The 19,342-nt window shown below is 46.0% G+C and overlaps 1 protein-coding gene across 2 annotated transcripts; it reads left to right on the plus strand.

Annotated features, from left to right (window-relative positions):
• Positions 1-12,435: 12,435 nt before the first annotated feature.
• STBD1 (starch binding domain 1) lies at positions 12,436-16,346 on the plus strand. 2 transcript variants are annotated; one of them, XM_037150222.2, is made up of 3 exons: positions 12,436-12,716; positions 14,535-14,756; positions 14,832-16,346. In XM_037150222.2, exons 1-3 carry the CDS (start codon positions 12,509-12,511, stop codon positions 15,392-15,394), a joined length of 993 nt encoding a protein of 330 aa, XP_037006117.2. In that variant the 5' UTR covers positions 12,436-12,508; the 3' UTR covers positions 15,395-16,346. The 2 variants fall into 2 exon arrangements, with proteins under 2 accessions (XP_037006117.2, XP_037006116.2); XM_037150221.2 differs by having other exon boundaries at positions 12,437-12,716; positions 14,535-16,346.
• The last annotated feature ends 2,996 nt before the right edge of the window (positions 16,347-19,342 follow it).

A 19,342-nucleotide genomic window follows, 5' to 3' on the forward strand; every position in this document is an offset into this window, starting at 1 on the left:
GTAGAATTACTCTATTGCTTTTTTCCAGAGTATTTTTCCCTGATTTTGAGTGATATTTTCTTTATTGTGTATTTAGAATATAGTTTTCTTTAATTTTAAATTAAGCTTACTGAGTTTTTCTCCAGTCTTTAGGTATACTAGTGTTTATAATAAATGTGTACTTACAAGGTCATAGATCACAAAGTTTAATGGAAACTCAAAATGATGTATTTATTTATTCAATTTATATTGATTTCTTTTGAGAGAGAGAGAGAAACATCAGTTTGTTGTTCCACTTATTTATGTACTTACAGGTTCCTTCCTGTACGTGCCCTGACCAGAGAGCAGCCTGCAACCTTGGTGTATTGGAATGATGCTCTAACCAACTGAACTACCAGGGCTACATATTTTTAAATAATTTTTTAGAATTAAAAAGGTTAATGCTCATGTAAGACAATCAGAAAATACAGACTAACAAAATGATGTTAGCACGCTCACATATTTGGTTCCCACAAGAGCCACGAAGGGGGAGCTGCCCCTCCTGCAGGCCCAGAGAAGGAGGTGTCCAGTTCTGCTGCACAAGCTGGGGCAGGGTTTCAGCTTTCATTCCCCGGATCCTGACATTTAAATGCTGAGATGGTATTGGCAGTGGTGGTCTGGAGAGAATCCATTTCTTTTTCTGGCTGCATTGTTCCTGGTTTTGTTACATTCATGCCTGGTTCATAGCAGGGACTCAAGTTTGGGTTTAATTGCTGGGCAACTAAATATTCAACAGAAACAGTAGCCAGATCAGGGTTGCTGAGGGGAAATCCAAGTTGCTGAAGCCACGTACCTTGCATTTCTGCCTCTATACTCGCTTTGAATGTTCAGGAGATCACCGGGCAGCACCAGACCACCTAGAGAAAGAAGCAAAGCTGCTGTGCAGAGGATCAGCCAACCTTCTCACCTGATGGTTGAGTGCTTCCTCTACAGTGGAGACCTTCTGGTGGTTACTCACAAAGAACCAAACACCCTCATGCTCTGGATCCACTTTAGAGATCCCTCATATGCCCCTTCCCGCTGATATGCTTGTCTAGGTCTCTGGCTGTTTCAGCTACTGACATACGCACCTCTGACCATTTCTCCTTTCAGACAAAGTGGTCAACTGGGTGAAATACTTAAAATTTTGTCTACTGAGCCACGGCTGGTGTGGCTCAGTGACTGAGCGCCAGCTGCAAACTGGAAGGTCACTGGTTGAAGTCCAAAGCAGTCCAGGCACATGCCTGGGCCGTGGGCCAGGTCCCCAGTTCGGGGTGTGCAAGAGACAACTGATCTATGCCTCTCTCACACATCAGTATTTCTCTCCTTCTCTTTCTCCCTCCCTTCCCCTCTCTCTAAAAATAAATAAATAAAATCTTAAAAAATTTTTGTCTACTGGAAAACTCTCCTCAGTTCTTCAGGGCCACTCGTGAGCTGGGTTACAGTGTTGTGACAGGTCACTTCTGCTGGTGCCATCGTATTGTGCCAGTTGTCTGTTCAGTCACCTGGCCTTTGAGATGGCCCCCAGGTCAGAGGTGTGGGCTGAAGAAGAGCGGTCCTGCGGCAGGAGAGCACACCATGCAGCGTGTTGTGTCTTCGGTTTCTGATCAAGCCCAGTCCTATGTCAAAAACTTCCCCTTGATCATGAGAAGCAATGTAATTTGGCAATTAAATGTGACTTTGGAGCCGAAGGGCCTGGGCTCAAATCAAGCTCTGCTTCTTATGAGCTGTATGATTATAGGGCAAATAGCTTATCCCCTCTCTGCTGCAGTCTTCTGAAGTAAGGATACTAGAACAGTTCTATCTCCTGGAACTGTGGGGAGGACTAAAGGAAACGCTACACGTGAAGTGCTAAGAAGAGAGCCTGGCGCGTGGTGCACACACACTAAATGTTAGCTGACTTTATGGCTGAGTGGATCGGGTGGCCCCCAGGTTATGACGAGCACCAGTTGCTTAGTTACTTAATGCCTTATGACTGAACTGCTGTATTTACTAGCGCCAAGCAACAAAGCAAGACTGGTTTCTCAAGAGGAGAACAGTTCAGTGCCACCGAGCTCATGGCCTGGCTGCAAGCCCCCAGGGGCCCGTGCTCTGGTTTGCCTCTCTGGATGTGCCAAAGCAGCTTCCAGGCCACGGGTGCTTCAAGTTCACTGGATTCGCTGGATCGGAGGGCAGAGCTCTCTGGACCAGCGAAAAGCCTTCTCTTGCTTCAGGCTGCCCTCAGAGCTGATAACCTCTCAGGTTACTAAAGAAAAGACCTGAAACAGCACATCTAAATCTGGCCTCTAAAATCCAGAAAGAAGTGCAAGTAGCACACTTATATATCATTTCCAATGCCCAGATAGAATAGACGTAAGTAACCTAAAGAGTATATATAACCATGGAACATTGTTAATAACCAGGAAGTGATGAGTTTTTGAGTTGTTGTCGCCTTTGGTTTTAACATAATTTGCCTAATTGTAGGTTTATTTAATGACTGTGTTTACCAACTAAACTAAATTCCTGAAAATTTAAGTTTGCTTTTGTGAGCTGATACGAGCCATCTCTAGTACATTACTATTGGTAGAACCAAAGGCAATGAGGCATGTTAGGGATAAAGAATGGAGGGAACTGGCTTCCCTGGCCTGCTGCCAGGCTATTTGGACAAAAAGGTCATCACAGAGTCTTCACTCGAGGTGGGAGAAGCCTGTGTCACAGGGGAGTGGGGAGAATCTCTCTGACAAGGAAGGCGGCCTTAGGTTGGTTCTGACTGGAAGCAGACAGCAAAATGAGGTCAGGTGTTCAAGAGGTTTCCTGGGGTGGGGATGGGGTGGGGAGCAGGAGAAGGGGAGGGGAGCCATCAGGCTGTGAGGCATGTGTGGTCCCCAGCGAGGCGAGGAGGAAGGAAGGAGGATTGAGAGAATCTTGAGCTGCGGCACAATCAAATAAAGGTTTGGCCAGGCCAGTGGGGACTTCCTTATTTATTCTGCTGTTTGTTGAGGCTTTGGACATACAGTGCCAAATTGCTCTCCAAAAAGTGTGCCCCACTTTCACAAATTGAATATGAATGCCTTTTTCTTAGCGTCTTTGCCAATGTTGGATTTTGACTTAAAAAAAATCTATGCCAATTTGATAGACGAAATTTTGTATCTTGCTTTAATTTGTATTTGCTTTGTTATTGGAAACTTTGGCCACTTAAGACACCATTTTGGTCTGCATCTCTCTGTGACTTAGCCCATTTTTGTGCGGGGCATCCAGGGGACCCACATTCTCTGTGAGCAGAACAGGCAGTGTTGCGAATTCTGATATGGGGGGCTGGAGAAGCCCTGCTCCCCCTGTACCCCTCCGGGGCAGGAGTCCAGTGGGTGAAATTCTCCTGCTAGAAATCCATTCTTTCAGTTTGTTCTCTGTCTAGATATACTTTAAAATATCAAGCAAATCCCCTCTAAGTTATTGGTGACACATAGACTTTCTTTTTGACACATGTGGATGGACAACAGTGCTCAGCACCACGGCTGGTGGGGGTGGGGAGTGGGAGGGGTCTGGAAGCAGTTAAAAAATAATACGCAAAAAAAGGAAAAAGACAGGAAACAGGGATAGAGGGGTCCCCAAACTTTGTCCGCATCAGAGTTTTGTCTGGGTTTGTCGTTTTCTAACAGACTTCCCTCTTTCCCAAGAAGATAACTGTCAGCTCTTTAAACTTTTTTCTAGGTATTTATCTCCTATATTTTGTTAATACATTTTAGTGCTTCACCATTCCTGGTATTCATTCATTCATTCATTCATTCAGTACATATAGGACTCTAAGCATTCTATGGGCACCAGGAAAAACCTATGAATTTCCTTCCCTAATGAACTTACTCTGGTGAGGGAGACACACCATTAATGAGTGGTCAGAAAAGATAACAGGGGGAGTGACATGAGCTATGACTGTCACTGCGGTGCAGGCTGGGGAATAACGTCAGGCCAGCTGGATGTGGCGGTGAAGGGACGGCTCTGGATGGAGGGGTGGGAGGACGTCTCTGGGGAGAAATCGGACCTACATTCTCTTCCATAACAATTTGCCCCTGGTGGGAACGAGGAGTCTTTTCTTCTTTTCTACAATTACTTGAATTGTTTCTGCTTGGGTGAAGAGTTGGCGTGTAGGGTGTGGCCTGACATGACCCACGTCCAGTGGCGAGAGGGCCGCATCACATCTTGTGCCTCCTGATGTTTTCTAGACCCACTGCTGTGTCCTGGGGGCCTGGCCACCTCCCTCAGATGAGTTGCATTTGCCCCTGGCTGATCCGTCTCTTCCTCCCTTCCTCTTGAAACCTTCCAGATTGGAGCTCACCTTACTCCTAATGTCATTGCTACTTAAAGTTCACAGACCAGCAGTATCAGTGGGTAACTTTTTAAAGAAGCAGAAATCCAGACCCACCCCAGACCTACTGAACGGGAATCTGTACTTAGCCACATCTCCAATGCTTCCTCTGCCTGTTTAAGTTTCAGAAGCCCTAGTTCAGAGCTATTATCTTCCCTCGTCTGAGGAAGGCCCTTCTCCAGTTATTTATTCATTTTCACCTTTTACTCCAAAGCTCATTCCGATCCTTTTGCCCACTGAAGATACTCTAATCTGTTTGAGAATTTGCCTCAAACATGTATGCATGCATCTTTGAAACTTAAGCGCGGTTATTTTGAGTGTATATATCTTCTCAATTTACATAAATACAGTTATACTAGAACAATTGTTTCTTAGTTGTAAACCATTATGTATTTCATGTTTAATTATGTTACTTTGTGTAGATCTAGTTCATTGTTCTAACTGCTGCATAGTATTTCATAGATATCTACCCTGTTTACTTAGCTATTTCACCTGATGGACAGCTAGGTGGCCTTGAACTTAATGGTCACTCCAGAAAACATCATGTTTCCCCTGAGAGTCTTGTGCAAGGTTTTCTTTGGGTCATGCATGTTCAGCAGTGAGGGTGCCAGTCACGGGGTATATACTCACCTAATTTCACGAAAGCCTTCCAGATCGTTCTCCAGATGGTTTGCAGTCACTTACACTTCTACCAGCGGCGTCACATCTTCTTTCTAATATTTGCCTTTCTGATGGATGTAAAGCCGTGCAATATCACTGTTTTAATTTGCACTTATCTGATTACCAGTGAGTTGGAGCATTTCTGCATCTTTTTCTTTTTTAAAAATATTTTATTTATTTATTTTTAAATACTTTATTTATCTTTAGAGGGGAGGGGAAGGAGAGAGGGAGAGAAATATCAATGTATGGTTGTCTCTCGTGTGTCCCCTGCTGGGAACTGGTCTGCAACCCAGGCATGTGCCCTGACTGGGAATCAGACCGTGGTTGCTTGGTTCCCAGGCCCGCGCTCAATCCACTGAGCTACGCCAGCCAAGGTTCTGCATCTTTTTCTAACCATTCATTTATTCAACCAAAAATTACTGTTTGTTATGCTCCAGACATTGTTTTATGCACCAAGAAAAAGCATCCCCTCTCCATTTATATTGGGAGCTCATGCCTTTTTTGGTCAGTTTATAATAGTTCATTGTATATCTACGTATTAGTCCCTTGTCAATTTTAAGAACACTGAAATCATCTCCTCGTGTGGATCTACCTGATAATTTGTCTATGGCATCCGCCATTGACCAAGTACCCTTATTTTGATGAAGCAAAGACATTTTTGATCTCCTATGTTATATAACATCGTGTGATTGTCTCCTGGAATTTGTTCTGTTAGCTTCGTAGCTTGCCATTTACATTTAGGACTTTACTCTAGCTGGAGTTCACCATTTTATGTGGTAATAGTAGTGCTCTAACTTAATTTTTATCTATAAGATGAGCAAGTTCTCCCAGCCTGTGCTGGGATTTGCTTTTCTTTATAGGTTTCATCATTTAGCTTCACAGGTCTCAGCCATGAGTCCACTATTCTGGAACTGAGGTGAGTCAGAGGTTTGCAAACAGTTGCAAGAGAAAAATGTCTCTGTGAAACCTGAAGCGGGGCAGTGCCATGTGACTGCTCTGCAGGAAGGTTTGACGTGTGGTTAATGTTACGTGGAGTGACAGGAGCCAGAGGCGTGACGGCAGTGGACAGGTGCTGGTGGTGGCGAGTTCCTCTCCCTGATGAGACCAGGGCGCCAGAGTTTGTGGGTAGTAAGGCTGAAATTCACCACACATCTTGGAATACCATCAGAGGTCTCACACATCTAAATTTGCATACTCGCTTTCAAAATTTATGCTTGGGAATTTGATTTAATAGCTTTTAGGATTCAATTTAATCAGAGTTTGAAGCATGGGTCCCAGGAGGTAGAATACTGTGTTCAGATTCCAGCTCTGTCACTTATCAGCTGTATGACCTCGGGCAGATTACTCCTCTCAGGGTATTGCATGAGATAATCCATATAAAACCCTTAGCCTAGTGCCAGTGTGTAGAGGGTACCTCAGTACTCATCATTAATTTGTTCTGAAACTCGTGGCGAGTGCCAAAACCAATGAGTACCAAGAGAAATTTTCAAGCAACCAGTGATGAAGCATTTTCTCTTTAGGGGTGGCAGTGTGACTCACACAAGTTCCAGCAAGTGGGACGAGTCCCAAGCAAGCACCAACCATTGAAACATTTTTTCCTCATCCAAATGTGACAAGTACAGGGCTTGATGAGTTCTGAAGCTGGTGAGTACCAAGTATGTGTGCATTAGGTATTTGGTGAACACAGATAATGAATAGGCTGTTAGATAATAGCCTTTGTGTTCCAGGGAATGCAAAGAATAAACTCTGCCCCTCAAGAAATTTAAAATCTAATATGTGGATGAAATGAACTACAAAAATAATTATGCTATAACAGAAGAATCTCCTATTTTGCTCTAAGAGAGACAATCTGTAGTCAGAGTTCAGAGAGAATGCCATATCGGTATGAGGTCTGGGGGCCTTGGGGTGGGATTGGGGGCTGGGGGAAGTTTCATGGAAGAAAGTGGCTTTGAGGAAATGTCTAGACCCATGAGTGAAGGTTCCAGAAGGGGAGTCTTACTTTGGCTGGAGGGCACAGAAGGGGTAAGACAAAGCCCTGGAGAGGTTTTTGGGCCTATGTCATAGAGACCTTGAAGGCAGATATGGGCTTGGACTTAGTCTGGTAGACACATAAAATGCCTTGCTCCAGGCTGCATTTTAGGAGAATTAAATCATGAGCGGTTTCAGAGTAGAGCACAGCCAGAGGGGAGGGACGTGCAGACATGAATTAGGAAGCCACTGTGTTGTCTGGACAGAGGGAGTGACCCTCAATGGGGGCCAGGGCCCTGGGACCCACAGAGGAGGGGGCAACACAAGAGACCCGTGACTGAAGAATCAACGGGGCTGAATGAGGGAGAGGGTTCCCAAAGGGCAACTTCTTCTCCCAGTGGCCGTTGCCTACATCCTCTGCTCTCCTGAAATCCTCAACCCTATCTCACGTTTCTCTCTCAGCTGATAACCTCACTTCCTGCCTGCTTGGCACCTCAAAGTGTTTCTGATGCCCACTCCTTCCTTTTTTCAAGTCTGTCTCCTCTCCTTTTTTCATCCAAGGCCAGCGCTTCCACTGGTGTGCTTGACCCATGGCTTCTTCTCCCTTATGGAATTCCCAGCAAGTATTTCCTCTCTCATAGCCACCGACTCTTTCCTGCCTACAAACATGCTTAGATCGCTCTCCCTTTTAAAAGAACTTCCTTTGGGTCTTATTCTATTCCTAAGCAACACTTCAACTTCTTTCCTACTACCTTTTGCCTCAAATTTCTTGAGAAAGGATTAATTCAAAGATGGATGGCACAGCCTTTACCACATTGACAGCCAGCCTTCTGAAACAACTCCTATACCCACAAACACTGCAGTTACCGATGACCTCTTGTATATCAAACCCAAATTTCTTAGTCCTCTATTCACTTAAACTACTGAGCATTTAAGTTCCCTGTTCCCTCCTCCCCACTGCCTTCTCTACCTGACTTTGGAAACAAGTACCCCAATCCCTTTCCCTGGTTCTTCCTTCCCACCCTCTCTAATGCCTGCAGCCCTGCAGGCAAAGCTACTTTCCACTGCTTTGCCCTCACCACATCACTGTCCACTGGAGTGCTCGAGCAGTCTTCTTGCATGAGGTTAAAGAAAAGAGGAGGAGTTTACACACACACACACAACACTTGAAAATATCCATCCATATCTGTACCTATCCATTTGTATTCTACTTCCTAGGATAATAATCATTAGAACATGGGCACTATCTTATGGCCTCTAAAATATGACACCAGATATAATTGTAATATAACTTAGCAACACGGAAGCAGCTTTTTAACCTTTCTTCTTGAAATTATGCAAAGGGCTGAAGTTAGGTTCATTCTTGATTTCCCTTCAGAACATTAATCTTTATTATGGGTGTAACTGCCACCGGTGTATGAGGAATTTCCAGTGTCTCCTCTTAAACTACAGACCCCTGGAAAAGCCCCGTGCTAGTGCCTTAAATTTAACACATTTCACAGAACTTATCATGTTCCTCCCTCATCACTACTGATTCTGCCTTCCTAGGCTCCACAGTCTTCTATATAGGGGCAAAGAAGATTATTTTACAATTGTATAGTGATAAACAGTATTACTGCTGCTGTAAGAATATTTTTAGAATATGTGGCTATAGGCTTTTAATAAATATGGTTGTAAGAGTATTTTTTAAAGCAGCAACAAAAAACTAATGAATCAACATTGAAGTTTAGAAAAGGCAAATAAATAATGTCCTTTTAGCCCTGGCTAGTGTAGCTCAGTGGATTGAGCGTGGGCCTGCAAACCATAAGGGTTGCCGGTTCCATTCCCAGTCAGGACACATGCCTGGGTTGCAGGCCAGGTCCCCCAGTGAGGGGCACACGAGAGGCAACCACACGCTGATGTTTCTCTTCCTCTCTTCTTCCCTTCCCCTCTCTCTAAAAATAAATAAATAAAATCTTTAAAAAAGAATGCACACTTAAAAAATAAATAATATTGTTTTAAAATACTGCATGATAAATCTGATACTAATGGGTTGGGAAGAATTGTGTTATTTTTCAGTTATATTTTAAATCAATGCAATAGCAATTGATGACAAAAAAACTTTAAGAAGAGCCTTCTGGGTATTAGAAATGAATTGTGGGGATTACAGTCCAAGATTTTACAGATACACTCATTTTACTCATTAGCACACTGATAAAAAATACTTTGACCCATGAAACAGCAACTGAAGTTATCAGTAAGGAAATAAAAAGAAAATGAGGATATCCATCTTATTTGTAAAATTTTTCCATTGGCTTTAGAGTCTGTAACTATAGCATCTGTAACATTCTATAGCATCAATTTTTAGTTTGACAACAGAATGTAGAACAAATCTAAATTTTTCTTCAAAATTCTGGTTTTAATTATATCTATCATAGACTCAAAATTTAAGAACCAGTTAGCAAGACAGTTTCTATAATGGAGCTGGCATCCATAAAAGACAGTCCACAGAGAATGCTGTTTTACAGAGTGATGTTCATTTTCTTAAAAATACAGTTTTACCACCACTTTTTAATATTTTCATACTCATCTGAAGATTGGTCTTGTTATCTTAAGGCTGCCTAATGTGAGATGTGTGGGTAGTTTTCAGTGGTTTTAAACTTTAGAGGTCTTTAAAAAGTCTACTGTTGAATCCCTAATTAGGTGAAGACATGAAACCTTGACGAAAAGGTAGCACCTGAGTTGCATTTAAAAATGCTCGTAGAATCCGTGTAAAGAAGATGACCATAGTGCTCCAGATGCAGAATATGTGGAGCTTTTAATTCATTCACTCAGCCTGTACCTTTTGAGGCACCACTCTGGGAACGTTCTAGGTGCTGGGAATTCAGCAGAGAACAAAGGACAATAAACCCTGCTTTCATGTAGTTGATATTCTAAAGAGAAGAAAGAAAAATTAACAGTACAAATCCATGGACTAAGAAGTATATTAGAGGTGATGCCCTAAATGCTGAGGAGAAAAATCAAGCAGGGGCAGGAAATGGGGCGTGGGGGTTATGGTTAAAACTGGATTATCAAGGAGAGCCTCACAGGGTGGGTGGCACTTGGGCAAAGACCTGAAGAGGGTGAGGGAGAGAGGATAGACATCTGGATGGATGGCTGTCTGGGGGAAGATGACTCTGTCCAGGAAATCAGTGTCACTGGAGGAGGGGCAGATGGCTATGAGGTCAGAGAGGTCATGAGAGACAGATCCTTGTGACTTCCAGGATCTAGAGGTTTTCACCGAGAGCTGTAGAGCAATTGGAGAGTGTTGGGAGGAGAAGCAGTTTATGAGAATGTTTTTTAACAGCAGCCCTAGTAGGGGCTAAAGGGTAGGAACAGGGGGAGCAGTGAGAAGTGACTGCAATAACCTCTCAGGTGAGAGATGATGGTGGCAGACCAGAATGGCATTTGCTGTGGAGAGAAGTAGAATTCTGAATATATTTAGAGGAAAGAGTGGCAGAATTTGCAACTGCCTACTGCGAGAGGGAACAAAGAGAAGAGTCAAGGATGACTCTTAAGTTGACGTTTTTCTTTCAGCAGTGGGAAAAGATGTGGTCACCACTTTCTGAGATGAGAAAGGCAGGATGAGTAGCAGGTTTGGGCAAGAAGTTCAGGAGTTCAGATTTGAGTGAGTTTGGTTTGAGTTGTCTGTTACCATCCAGGAGCGGAAAAGCCCGGTTGGTGGTCTCCTTCCTCACCTCCCCCCACCTCCCCACTCCCTTATAATTGCGGGGTCGTGACCTCCTGCACCAAGACATGCACCAGCCCTCCAGTAACTCCAGGGATTGAGCCTGGCGTCCCATGACGGATTGCTGCCTGACAAGCATGGGCACATGTGAGCCATTTACCAGAGGGAGCCACTTTAGTAATTATTCCAAGGCAGCTATTTGTCAGCTATGGCCTTAGCAATTGCATGAGGAGTATGCAGTTCAAAGGAAAGTCTCACCCTGGAGATACAAAAGTGGGAATCATTAGCCTGAAGTTGGTATGTAGACTTGGCTGGTGTGGCTCAGTAGGTTGAGCGCTAACCCTGCAAATTAAAGGGTCAGATCGATTCCCAGTCAGGGCACAGGCATGGTTTGTGGGCCACGTCCCCAGTAGGTGACATGCGAGAGGCAACCACACATTGATGTCTCTCCCCCCTCATTCTCCTTCCCTTCCCTTCTGTATCAAATAAAATCTTTTTAAAAAAAGAATTTGTGTTAAACTATCAGATCAGCCGAAGAGTTAATTTAGAAACTGCTGAAGAACACACACACATACACACTGGCCCCAAAGGGCGTTATTCATGCTAAAAACCCACGATACCAACCTTAGATTGAATTCCCAACCTAACTGCGGGTCAGCCTCTGTGTCCCCCTACCCCGTGGGAAGGAGAGGCAATCTACATAATACCTCCCCCATCCCCCCCCAAAGATGTTCCAACTCCATAATTACCCTTCCTTTTCTTTCCATAATGCCTCTCTTTCCCCAGTTTTCTTTCTACAAGACCCTTCATTTTGTACAAGGCCTCAGAACGCCCTTTTAGTTGCTAGATGGGATGCTGCGCCACTCATAAATTGCTTAATAAACCCAATTAGATCTTCAAATTTACTACGTTGGAATTTGCTTTTTAATAAAACAGGTGTGCAGATTCTTAGATCACACGGTGGTGGTGTTTGTGAGGATCAAATCAAATGCATGCATTATATATACAACTGGTACACGGCGCAAAGAGGGTATCTGTTCTTATTAACAAGCTCATCGTAGGAGCTTGTCCCTGGGCAACATCCAGTCTGTCACTGAGTGTGCGCATTTCGCAACCATCACCCCCCCCCCCAACAGAAGATGGGGAAGAAGCAAGGACTGGAAGTAGTTGAGATGACTGGCATTTGTACATGCACAACTCTCAGTCCAATCCTTTGAAGGCAGAGGCTTGGGAAGGCAAAGCACGTGTAACTGGAGGCCGATTGGAGCTTCAGCTAGATGCCCCGGTTCCCCGTCACTGCGTTCACAGAGCTCCCAGCTCACCCGACTCAGACGGCGGCAGAGCTACCGCTGCAGCCGGAGTCGTAGTCCCGCCTGTCACCAACGCACGGTAGCCTCCCGTGTGTCTAAGTTTGGGGAGCTCCCGCCTCTAGCTCGCTGCGCTGCTGCTGAGTCTTGGTCCGGAGGAGGCAAAGGCAGAGGGGTGGAGCGGGACTGGTTTTTGCGCGCGTTGCTGTGCGCATTTGGGTTCTTCAGGCTTGCGAAACGCTCTTGGAATGGGACACGCTGTGCACTAGAACCGACGAGTGGCGTGGTCGAAAATGGAAAACGTTGCAAAAAGAAGGCGCTCCAGTCGCCCAGCCAGAGCTTAGGGCTGCAGCCCCAGGGCGGAGCTGGGAAGTTGAGTTTTGGACCCGGAGGGCTGGCCTCCCTGCGGGAGCGTGGGCCAACCAGGACCTTAAAAGGCTGGAGAGGGCGGGGTAGGTGTGGCTTTGCCTTCGTGACTTGAGCCCGCGTCCCTGTCCCGTTGTCCCCCGCAGCTGCGGCCTCTCAGCCATGGGCGCCGTTTGGTCTGCCCTGCTGGTCGGAGGGGGTCTGGCCGGCGCGCTTGTCATCTGGCTGCTCCGGGACAAGGGGAAGAAGGGCGACGCGGAGCAGGAGCAGGACGCCACTCCAGGGAAGGCTGTGGCTGCGGGAGGCGATCCTAGTGGCGGCAGCGGACTGAGTCCCGCAGCTTCCAGGCCCGAGCTGGTCACCAAACCAGGTATTCTCCTCTCCGCGCTCCAGGGCACATCCGCCAGGGGTCTTTGAAATCCCTCCTGGAGCGTTCCTAGCCACACGGTCCCTGGACTAGCTTTCCCTGCCTGGGGTAGGACCCTCGCACTGGACAGGTTTCTCGCCCCCTTCCGAGGCCCTGGAAATGCCCTGGCAGTTGGTCCTAGGGCGGCGCCCCACAGTCTGGGTCCCCAGCGCCCGCCCCTGAGGACCTGCCCCTGCCCCTCAAATAGGGAAGGACTCCGCTGGGCGGCACGTGGTGCAGTGCGGGTGCCCGCAGTGGCGCCGTCCCCTCCTTCCCCGGCTTCAGAAAGTTGTGCGGAGGTTTAGGGGGACTGCAACCCTCTTCAGTCTCTGGTCGAGCAGGGTTACTTATCAGTGTCAATTGCACAGACTCATGCCCTCCCATCCCTCACTCCACGGAAGAGCTGGGTTTGGCAACAGGCGAAGAGTGAGCACCCCCGCCCCCCGCCCCGCTCTCTGGTTGCTTCTGTCAGGAAGGCAAAGTTCAGGTCGGACGCTGGCCGCTAGGCCGGTTCTGGATGGAGCCCTGGGGCTGCGCCACGGCGCCGGGTTCGGACCTGGCGGCCCTCGTGCGCATGCTCCCCGCAACAGCGCACGGTTGTCTATTTCCCGGGAAAAGACTTAGGAAGGGTTCTTAGTAGCGGACGCAACCTCGAATTGACAACCAGGTTTAAATCTCCACATTTTAGGGAGGGCATGCTAAGCAAAGTGGAAACACTGGCAGAAGCCCTTACTTGCCAGCGTCCTCGCCGGGTTAGTCGCCGTTGCCTGGATCCCGCTTTGGTGAGAATAACATCTGTGCACTTTATTTTTAGTGCAATGCTGTTCGCGAGAAGCTACTTGAAAATCTGCCCCTGTGCCTTTCCTGCCATTGGTTTGGGATGAGCAGAGCGCTCATTTTCCTTTATCTGACCTTGAGTTTTAGGTTGAAAGATTGGGGGGATTCAGAGTAATATTTGTTTCCCTCTTACTTCGAACCCCACCACCCCACCGTTAAAGAGAATATTAAAGACCATCTTCTCCACCCCGACCCCCATCCACTCCCAAAAACCCATCTGTGAAGACAGTATGACTTTAAAGATCTTGATCTCGTAGAGGAGCAATTTAGATTACTACTGAAGTGACCAAGAAGGCAACGGAATCTTTAGAGAGCTTGGATCGTGTACTTTTAAGAACATTTTAAAATGTGTACAGTGGGAGAGGATGGGAACAGCCTACGGCTTGTTGAAGAGATTCCCCACGCACATGGGGTAGGCAAGGAGCAACCAGCCCTCTCCGCCCCCTCACCCCCAGCGATGCGCGGCTGTCGTTTGTATTCCCACAGCGGCCAGGCCAGCAACTGTGAGAGCTGGTCCGTGGGCTGCATGCAGTTGCTTAGCTCAGGAGTGGACACCGCTGGTCTGTAGGGTAGCCATCCAGCCCTTTGCCCCACAGGCTGGACAGCATTTTTTGATGATAGGGGCCAAACAGCTTGACTTGTTTGCATGCCAGTATGGCCTGGAATACAGAAGTTGAGGACCATGGCAGGTGACACTTTTGCCTCTACAACTTGTCACTTCATTCAACACTCTGGGATAAGCCTCTTATTATTGTATCTACATGGACATTCTTAGCACACAGCATTGGTTCAGTGTCTGAGCTAGGCAATCAGGTACTTGGTTTTAGCAGGGATCGATTTTGTGAAATGCAGCTTGATTATTGGTAATGTTTTCAATAACTAAGCTTTTTCTCCACCCGACTTACTTGTTTCTCATGAGAACTGTCTATTACATTGTTTTTATAGAGCATCTTCAAGAAAGCAATGGACGTTTGGTTTCCGAGACCAAAGGCCCTGGTAGCATGCAGGATGTGGCATGGAGACTGCAGAGTCCTTCTGGAGAACATGGGGACTGTGGCAATTCAAGACAGCATGTTCCTTTTGGAAGGTTTCCGGACACACAATCTATAGCTGCATCTGCGACTGGTCACTCTAAGGGTTGCTGTGAAACCTCAAGAAATGAAAGTGGTGAGTCTTGTGTAGGAGAACGGGGAGTTCAAAAAGGACAAGATACACCTGCTAACGCAGCTCCGTGTTTTGCAGAGAAGTTGTCTTCTAGCCACCTGCTCATGGACAGAGGTAAAGAGGAAGTGAGCTTTGCACGAGTGGACAGTCAGGACTCGGCTGACCAGGAGGACTGGGAGATGGTATCCAGGCACTCATCTTGGGGAGACATTGGTTTGGGTGGCAGTCTTGATCCAATGTTAAACCCAAATCAAGGACTGGAGTATGGCAAACGCACTCTTGTGGAAACAAGAGGTCAGAAAGTGGATGTTAAAACAAAAAGGAAAATAGCTAAGACTTCAGAGTCTCAGCAAGTTAGTGTCAGGTTCCAGGTCCATTATATCACAAGTGCTAGTGTGCAATTCATTGCAGTGACTGGAGACCACGAGAAGCTTGGGAGATGGAACACTTACATCCCCCTCCAGTACAGCCAGGGTGGGTTCTGGTCTCGTTCTGTCTCCCTGCCAGCAGATACAGTGGTGGAATGGAAGTTTGTGGTGGTGGAGAATGGGGAAGTTACACGCTGGGAAGAATGCAGCAATAGGTTTCTAGAGACTGGCCATGAGGATAAGTTGGTTCACAAGTGTTGGGGGATTCACTGATTCAGTTTGCAAAGTACTGAAGAAGCTGTTGCAGAATGTGGAAAAGGCTAAGGTTGTGGAGCACATTCAATAATTTAAAATGAAGTATAACTCCAAGTTTAACTGAGTTGTTTGATTTACTAATGGCTTGCATCTAATGCACAGAACTCTATCTATATATCTATGCACCTGTAGATATATAGACAGATAATGCTTCTAGTGAGTAGGACTTTTTTCTGTAGCATTGATGAATAGATTTATGCTGATTCATCCGCACTGTGGGCTTTGTCCTCTTGGGCAGTGACTTGGCTAATCTTCAGCTGTGCCCTGGTCAGGGAGCACAAAAGCAAACCAGCTGCACAGGGTTCAAGGTCGAGCCTTCGGGTGATCCTTAGACCAAGGGAGTGAAACAAGCTGCATTCAAAGAGCTGATTTCCTCATGGTGCAGCTGAAGAAATGTTCTCTTTACTACACTGTGTTAAAAGATAGGTAACAGTGATTAGAAAATTATTAGAAGATGTGATTAGGGAGGCTTGATTTTACCTGCCTGGTCTGGTTTGAAGGTGGCAAGTGTGTCTTTGTGTTGTAATCTAAAGCTACTGTAGGAACATCAGGAACAGCCCATGAGGAAAGGGAACAGGAATAGGGCTGAAGCAGGCGCAGAGCCAGGTGGAATGAATGAGAGCTCTTAGAGGGCTGGGAGGTGCAGATGCGGACAGCTGACTGCACAGAGGGACACACCCCTCCTTTACTCCTGGGCCTCTGCAGAGCCATCTCTGCCCACCACAGGGACCGACAGATGGGCCAGCCCTTAGCAGTCATTCCACCCGCTCCCCTCCCCTTCTGTGGCTATCTTGGGTAACCAAATTGCAACAGGACAGTGACAGGGAAGGACAGCATCTCTGCTCTGAGAAGAAATAAACATTTGAATTTTGCTACTACAACTGAAAAAAATAAAACCTGAGTTTTAATATCTTTTTTAAATGTCTGAATTATTGTCTAAGTCTTGGTACCATAATAGCTTAGATGTAAAATAAAATACTAATATTTTCCTCCATTAATAACAGACATGGAAGAAAGCAAACATCAGGGGGCAAAGAAGTCTGTTTTTCTCCCTTTGAAGATAAAGTTTAGCATATTTCTTTCAAAATTGTATCTTTGGAGGGATATGATGCATGCCTATACTTGGAAATAATTCTTATATGTTAAAATAACTTAAAAAGTGGAACATCTTTGAGTGAAATATTGTTTAATTTTGATTACAGATGCACTTTGCAGAAAAAAAGCTTAAATCCAACTGAAAATAGTATTAGAAAGTGCTTAAAAGAACTAATGCTTGATACTTTTTGGCCCATAGCATTTTTATGTTAAATTATGTTAAAAGAAGTATTTACGTTAAATATTTCTTATATACTTTATAATGAACTTAAGATAGCGAGGCTGGTCTTCAGAAGGTATTTCCTATTACTGTCCAGAATGCCCAAGTATTTCTATTCGGTAAAATTAAAACAATTTATAATAAACATCTTTAGAGTTCTGTGATTAGCCATTTTATCATTACCTGATGAAATAAAAATTAATCTTTCAGCAAATCCAGTTGATATGAGATATATACATATAGGTGCTAAGTTACATATTTAAAATTATTTAAAATGAAATGTGCTTAGAGTGCTAACACTGACATTTTGAGGAGAAAGATGAGGGTTTTTTTGGTGGGCATTCCCGTGCCCAACTTGGTTTATTGTCTGTGCTACATGGGGCCCACGCCAGCTGCTGTCGGTCGCAGCCATGGAAGGAAGGAGGCTGCAAGTACCGCCCATTTCCTACTCACCGAACAGTCAGCAGCCAGAGGGGGTTTCTGCAGGAGGGCAGCTCTTGCAGACACTGTCACCCAGGTTCCTGTCCTGCAATGCCCTGGGACCTCACCGTCCTCTGAAGGCAGCCCATGGAAGGGGACACGGAGTCAGGAAAAACCATCAGCGCTTACTAACACTTTTGGCCAGAAAGTGCCACGTACTGCTCTGTCCACGTGCCCTTAAAGTGGAGGGGAGATGGGGCTGGGAAACAGCCTCTAGGGCAGCTGTTTCTCGGTGATGTCTGGCCAGAGAACAGAGTGCAGACCTTCGGAGACAGCCAGGCTCCTGTTGCTACAGAACAAGAGTTCCGAGGAAGGGGCAACATTTGGCCCACCTAACGATGCCAAAAACTGGTACAGAACAGAGGGCCCCTCCCAAGGACGGAATACTAATATCTACTGGACTCTTCTGTCCACCACCAATTGGAAAGACATCTCTCAATGCTAGAGATTTGTGAAAAGGAAAGGAAAGGTTTATTTAGAGCTTTACAAACTTAAAAGTAGTGACCCAATGTCCCCATTAAAGTATCAAAGCCCTTTAGGGTATACATCTACACCCACACAGCGCTCCCTTCTCCCACTGTCCCAACTCTGGGTACCGTAAATCAGGAAAAGAGCACACGTCTGTCTTTCAGGCTGCTGGCACCGTCAGCTGTGTCAGGCAGGATCTCTAGTTAATCCAAAGTACTGTGGTCCCCTCTCATGGTCCACTGGCAAGAGTTCTTTCTACCCAGTTCCAGTCAAAGTCTCTCCTGCTTTCCAGGCCACGTGGCCAAAAGGGGCATCCCAAAGCCACGTGGGCCTCTTCTACCAAAGCTGCAGGGGTCCGCACTCCACCAAAAGCATATGACTTTCTTTTTCACCTGGCTGCAGGGATCTCCATTCTGGCAAAGCTGCGTGGTTTTCCCTTTCACCTGGGAAAGAGAGGGTCCTCACTCTGCTGAAACTGCGTGGCTCTCCCCTACATGACTGAAGGGGTCCTCACTCTGCCCCAAACCATGTGGCCCTCTCCTCACCTGGGCAGTTATCCCCTCATGTCCTGGAGACCATCTTTTCCAAGCTCTCACACAAGTGCTTTTCACTCAGGGGCACAGCCCCTAGTTACATCCTGGGTAGCAGCCACCCCCTTCTTCCTGGCTCAAAACTTGGCCACAGCTATTCAACATATCTATGAAACCAGTTAAAGGTTATAGATATGTTAAATAATCATTCTGAGGTTAGCTGCAAAACTGTTGCTGTGCAAAACAGCTCTCAATGGCCCTGGTTCCACTTGTGCCCACCCCCTGGGGGTGGTGAGGACATCTTAATATTTCCTGCACAACCTGGACTCTGGACCCCATCCCAAATCCTTTTCTGGCCCCCCCCCCCGCCTTGGCTGCACCCTGTATCACTGTCACCCTGTCCCATTGTCTTTGCACCACTGAAACATTTCTGTGTTTGTTGTCCTTGTTTGGTTTGGTTCAGTTCACACATGTGGTATAATGTGGTATAATAAATATATTTGGTCATTGTCCCAGGTTCCTGGCACAGAGCTACTCAAACTCTCCAAATTTCTTGGGAGATGGGAGTACCTTTTGTTATTCATAATGATCACACCAGAGTTTATGCTAATGAGGTGATTTATGGTGGAGCCCCTACAAAGCCTCTGGGTTAAGCTGGTCGCCAGAAAGACCTAGTGATCAGACTTTTGGAAGTCCCACCTATCAATCTCTGGGAAGGGGTGGAGAACAGGAGACTAAGCTCTAAAAACTCTTGAAAACAGTCCAGTGCCCAGTAAGGATTATTTGGTCAACTATGGCCCAAGAGACCGAATTCGATTATAATGGAGCTGAAAAGTTCCTATCACCTAATGAGGTGGTAGCCACCCAAACATCCCAGCATCACTCCCACGTTTGTGGTGATGCTGCTATGCACAAACCCACTTCCCTGCCAATGTTATGGAAGTCTACGCATGCAGTTACGCACAGTATATACTCCTTGATAGTAAACGAGTATGTTACTAGTTCACATATTACCTATACTATACATTTTAATTGTCATTTTAGAATGTACTTTTTTTACTTATTAATAAAGTTTGCTATAAAACAGTATGCCCTGGTACATTGGCAGCAGCC

Source organism: Artibeus jamaicensis, unplaced genomic scaffold (genome assembly GCF_021234435.1).
Source record: "Artibeus jamaicensis isolate MK-2021 breed Jamaican fruit bat unplaced genomic scaffold, CSHL_Jam_final scaffold_1031, whole genome shotgun sequence".
NCBI classification, from domain to species: domain Eukaryota; kingdom Metazoa; phylum Chordata; class Mammalia; order Chiroptera; family Phyllostomidae; genus Artibeus; species Artibeus jamaicensis.

What these genes read in the sequence shown, in the direction of transcription:
- STBD1 (XM_037150221.2), top strand. Translation starts at nt 12,509, where the DNA reads ATGGGCGCCGTTTGGTCTGCCCTGCTGGTCGGAGGGGGTCTGGCCGGC. An exon ending in CGAGCTGGTCACCAAACCAG is followed by an intron (nt 12,717 to 14,534) that starts GTATTCTCCTCT and finishes TTGTTTTTATAG; the next exon opens with AGCATCTTCAAGAAAGCAAT.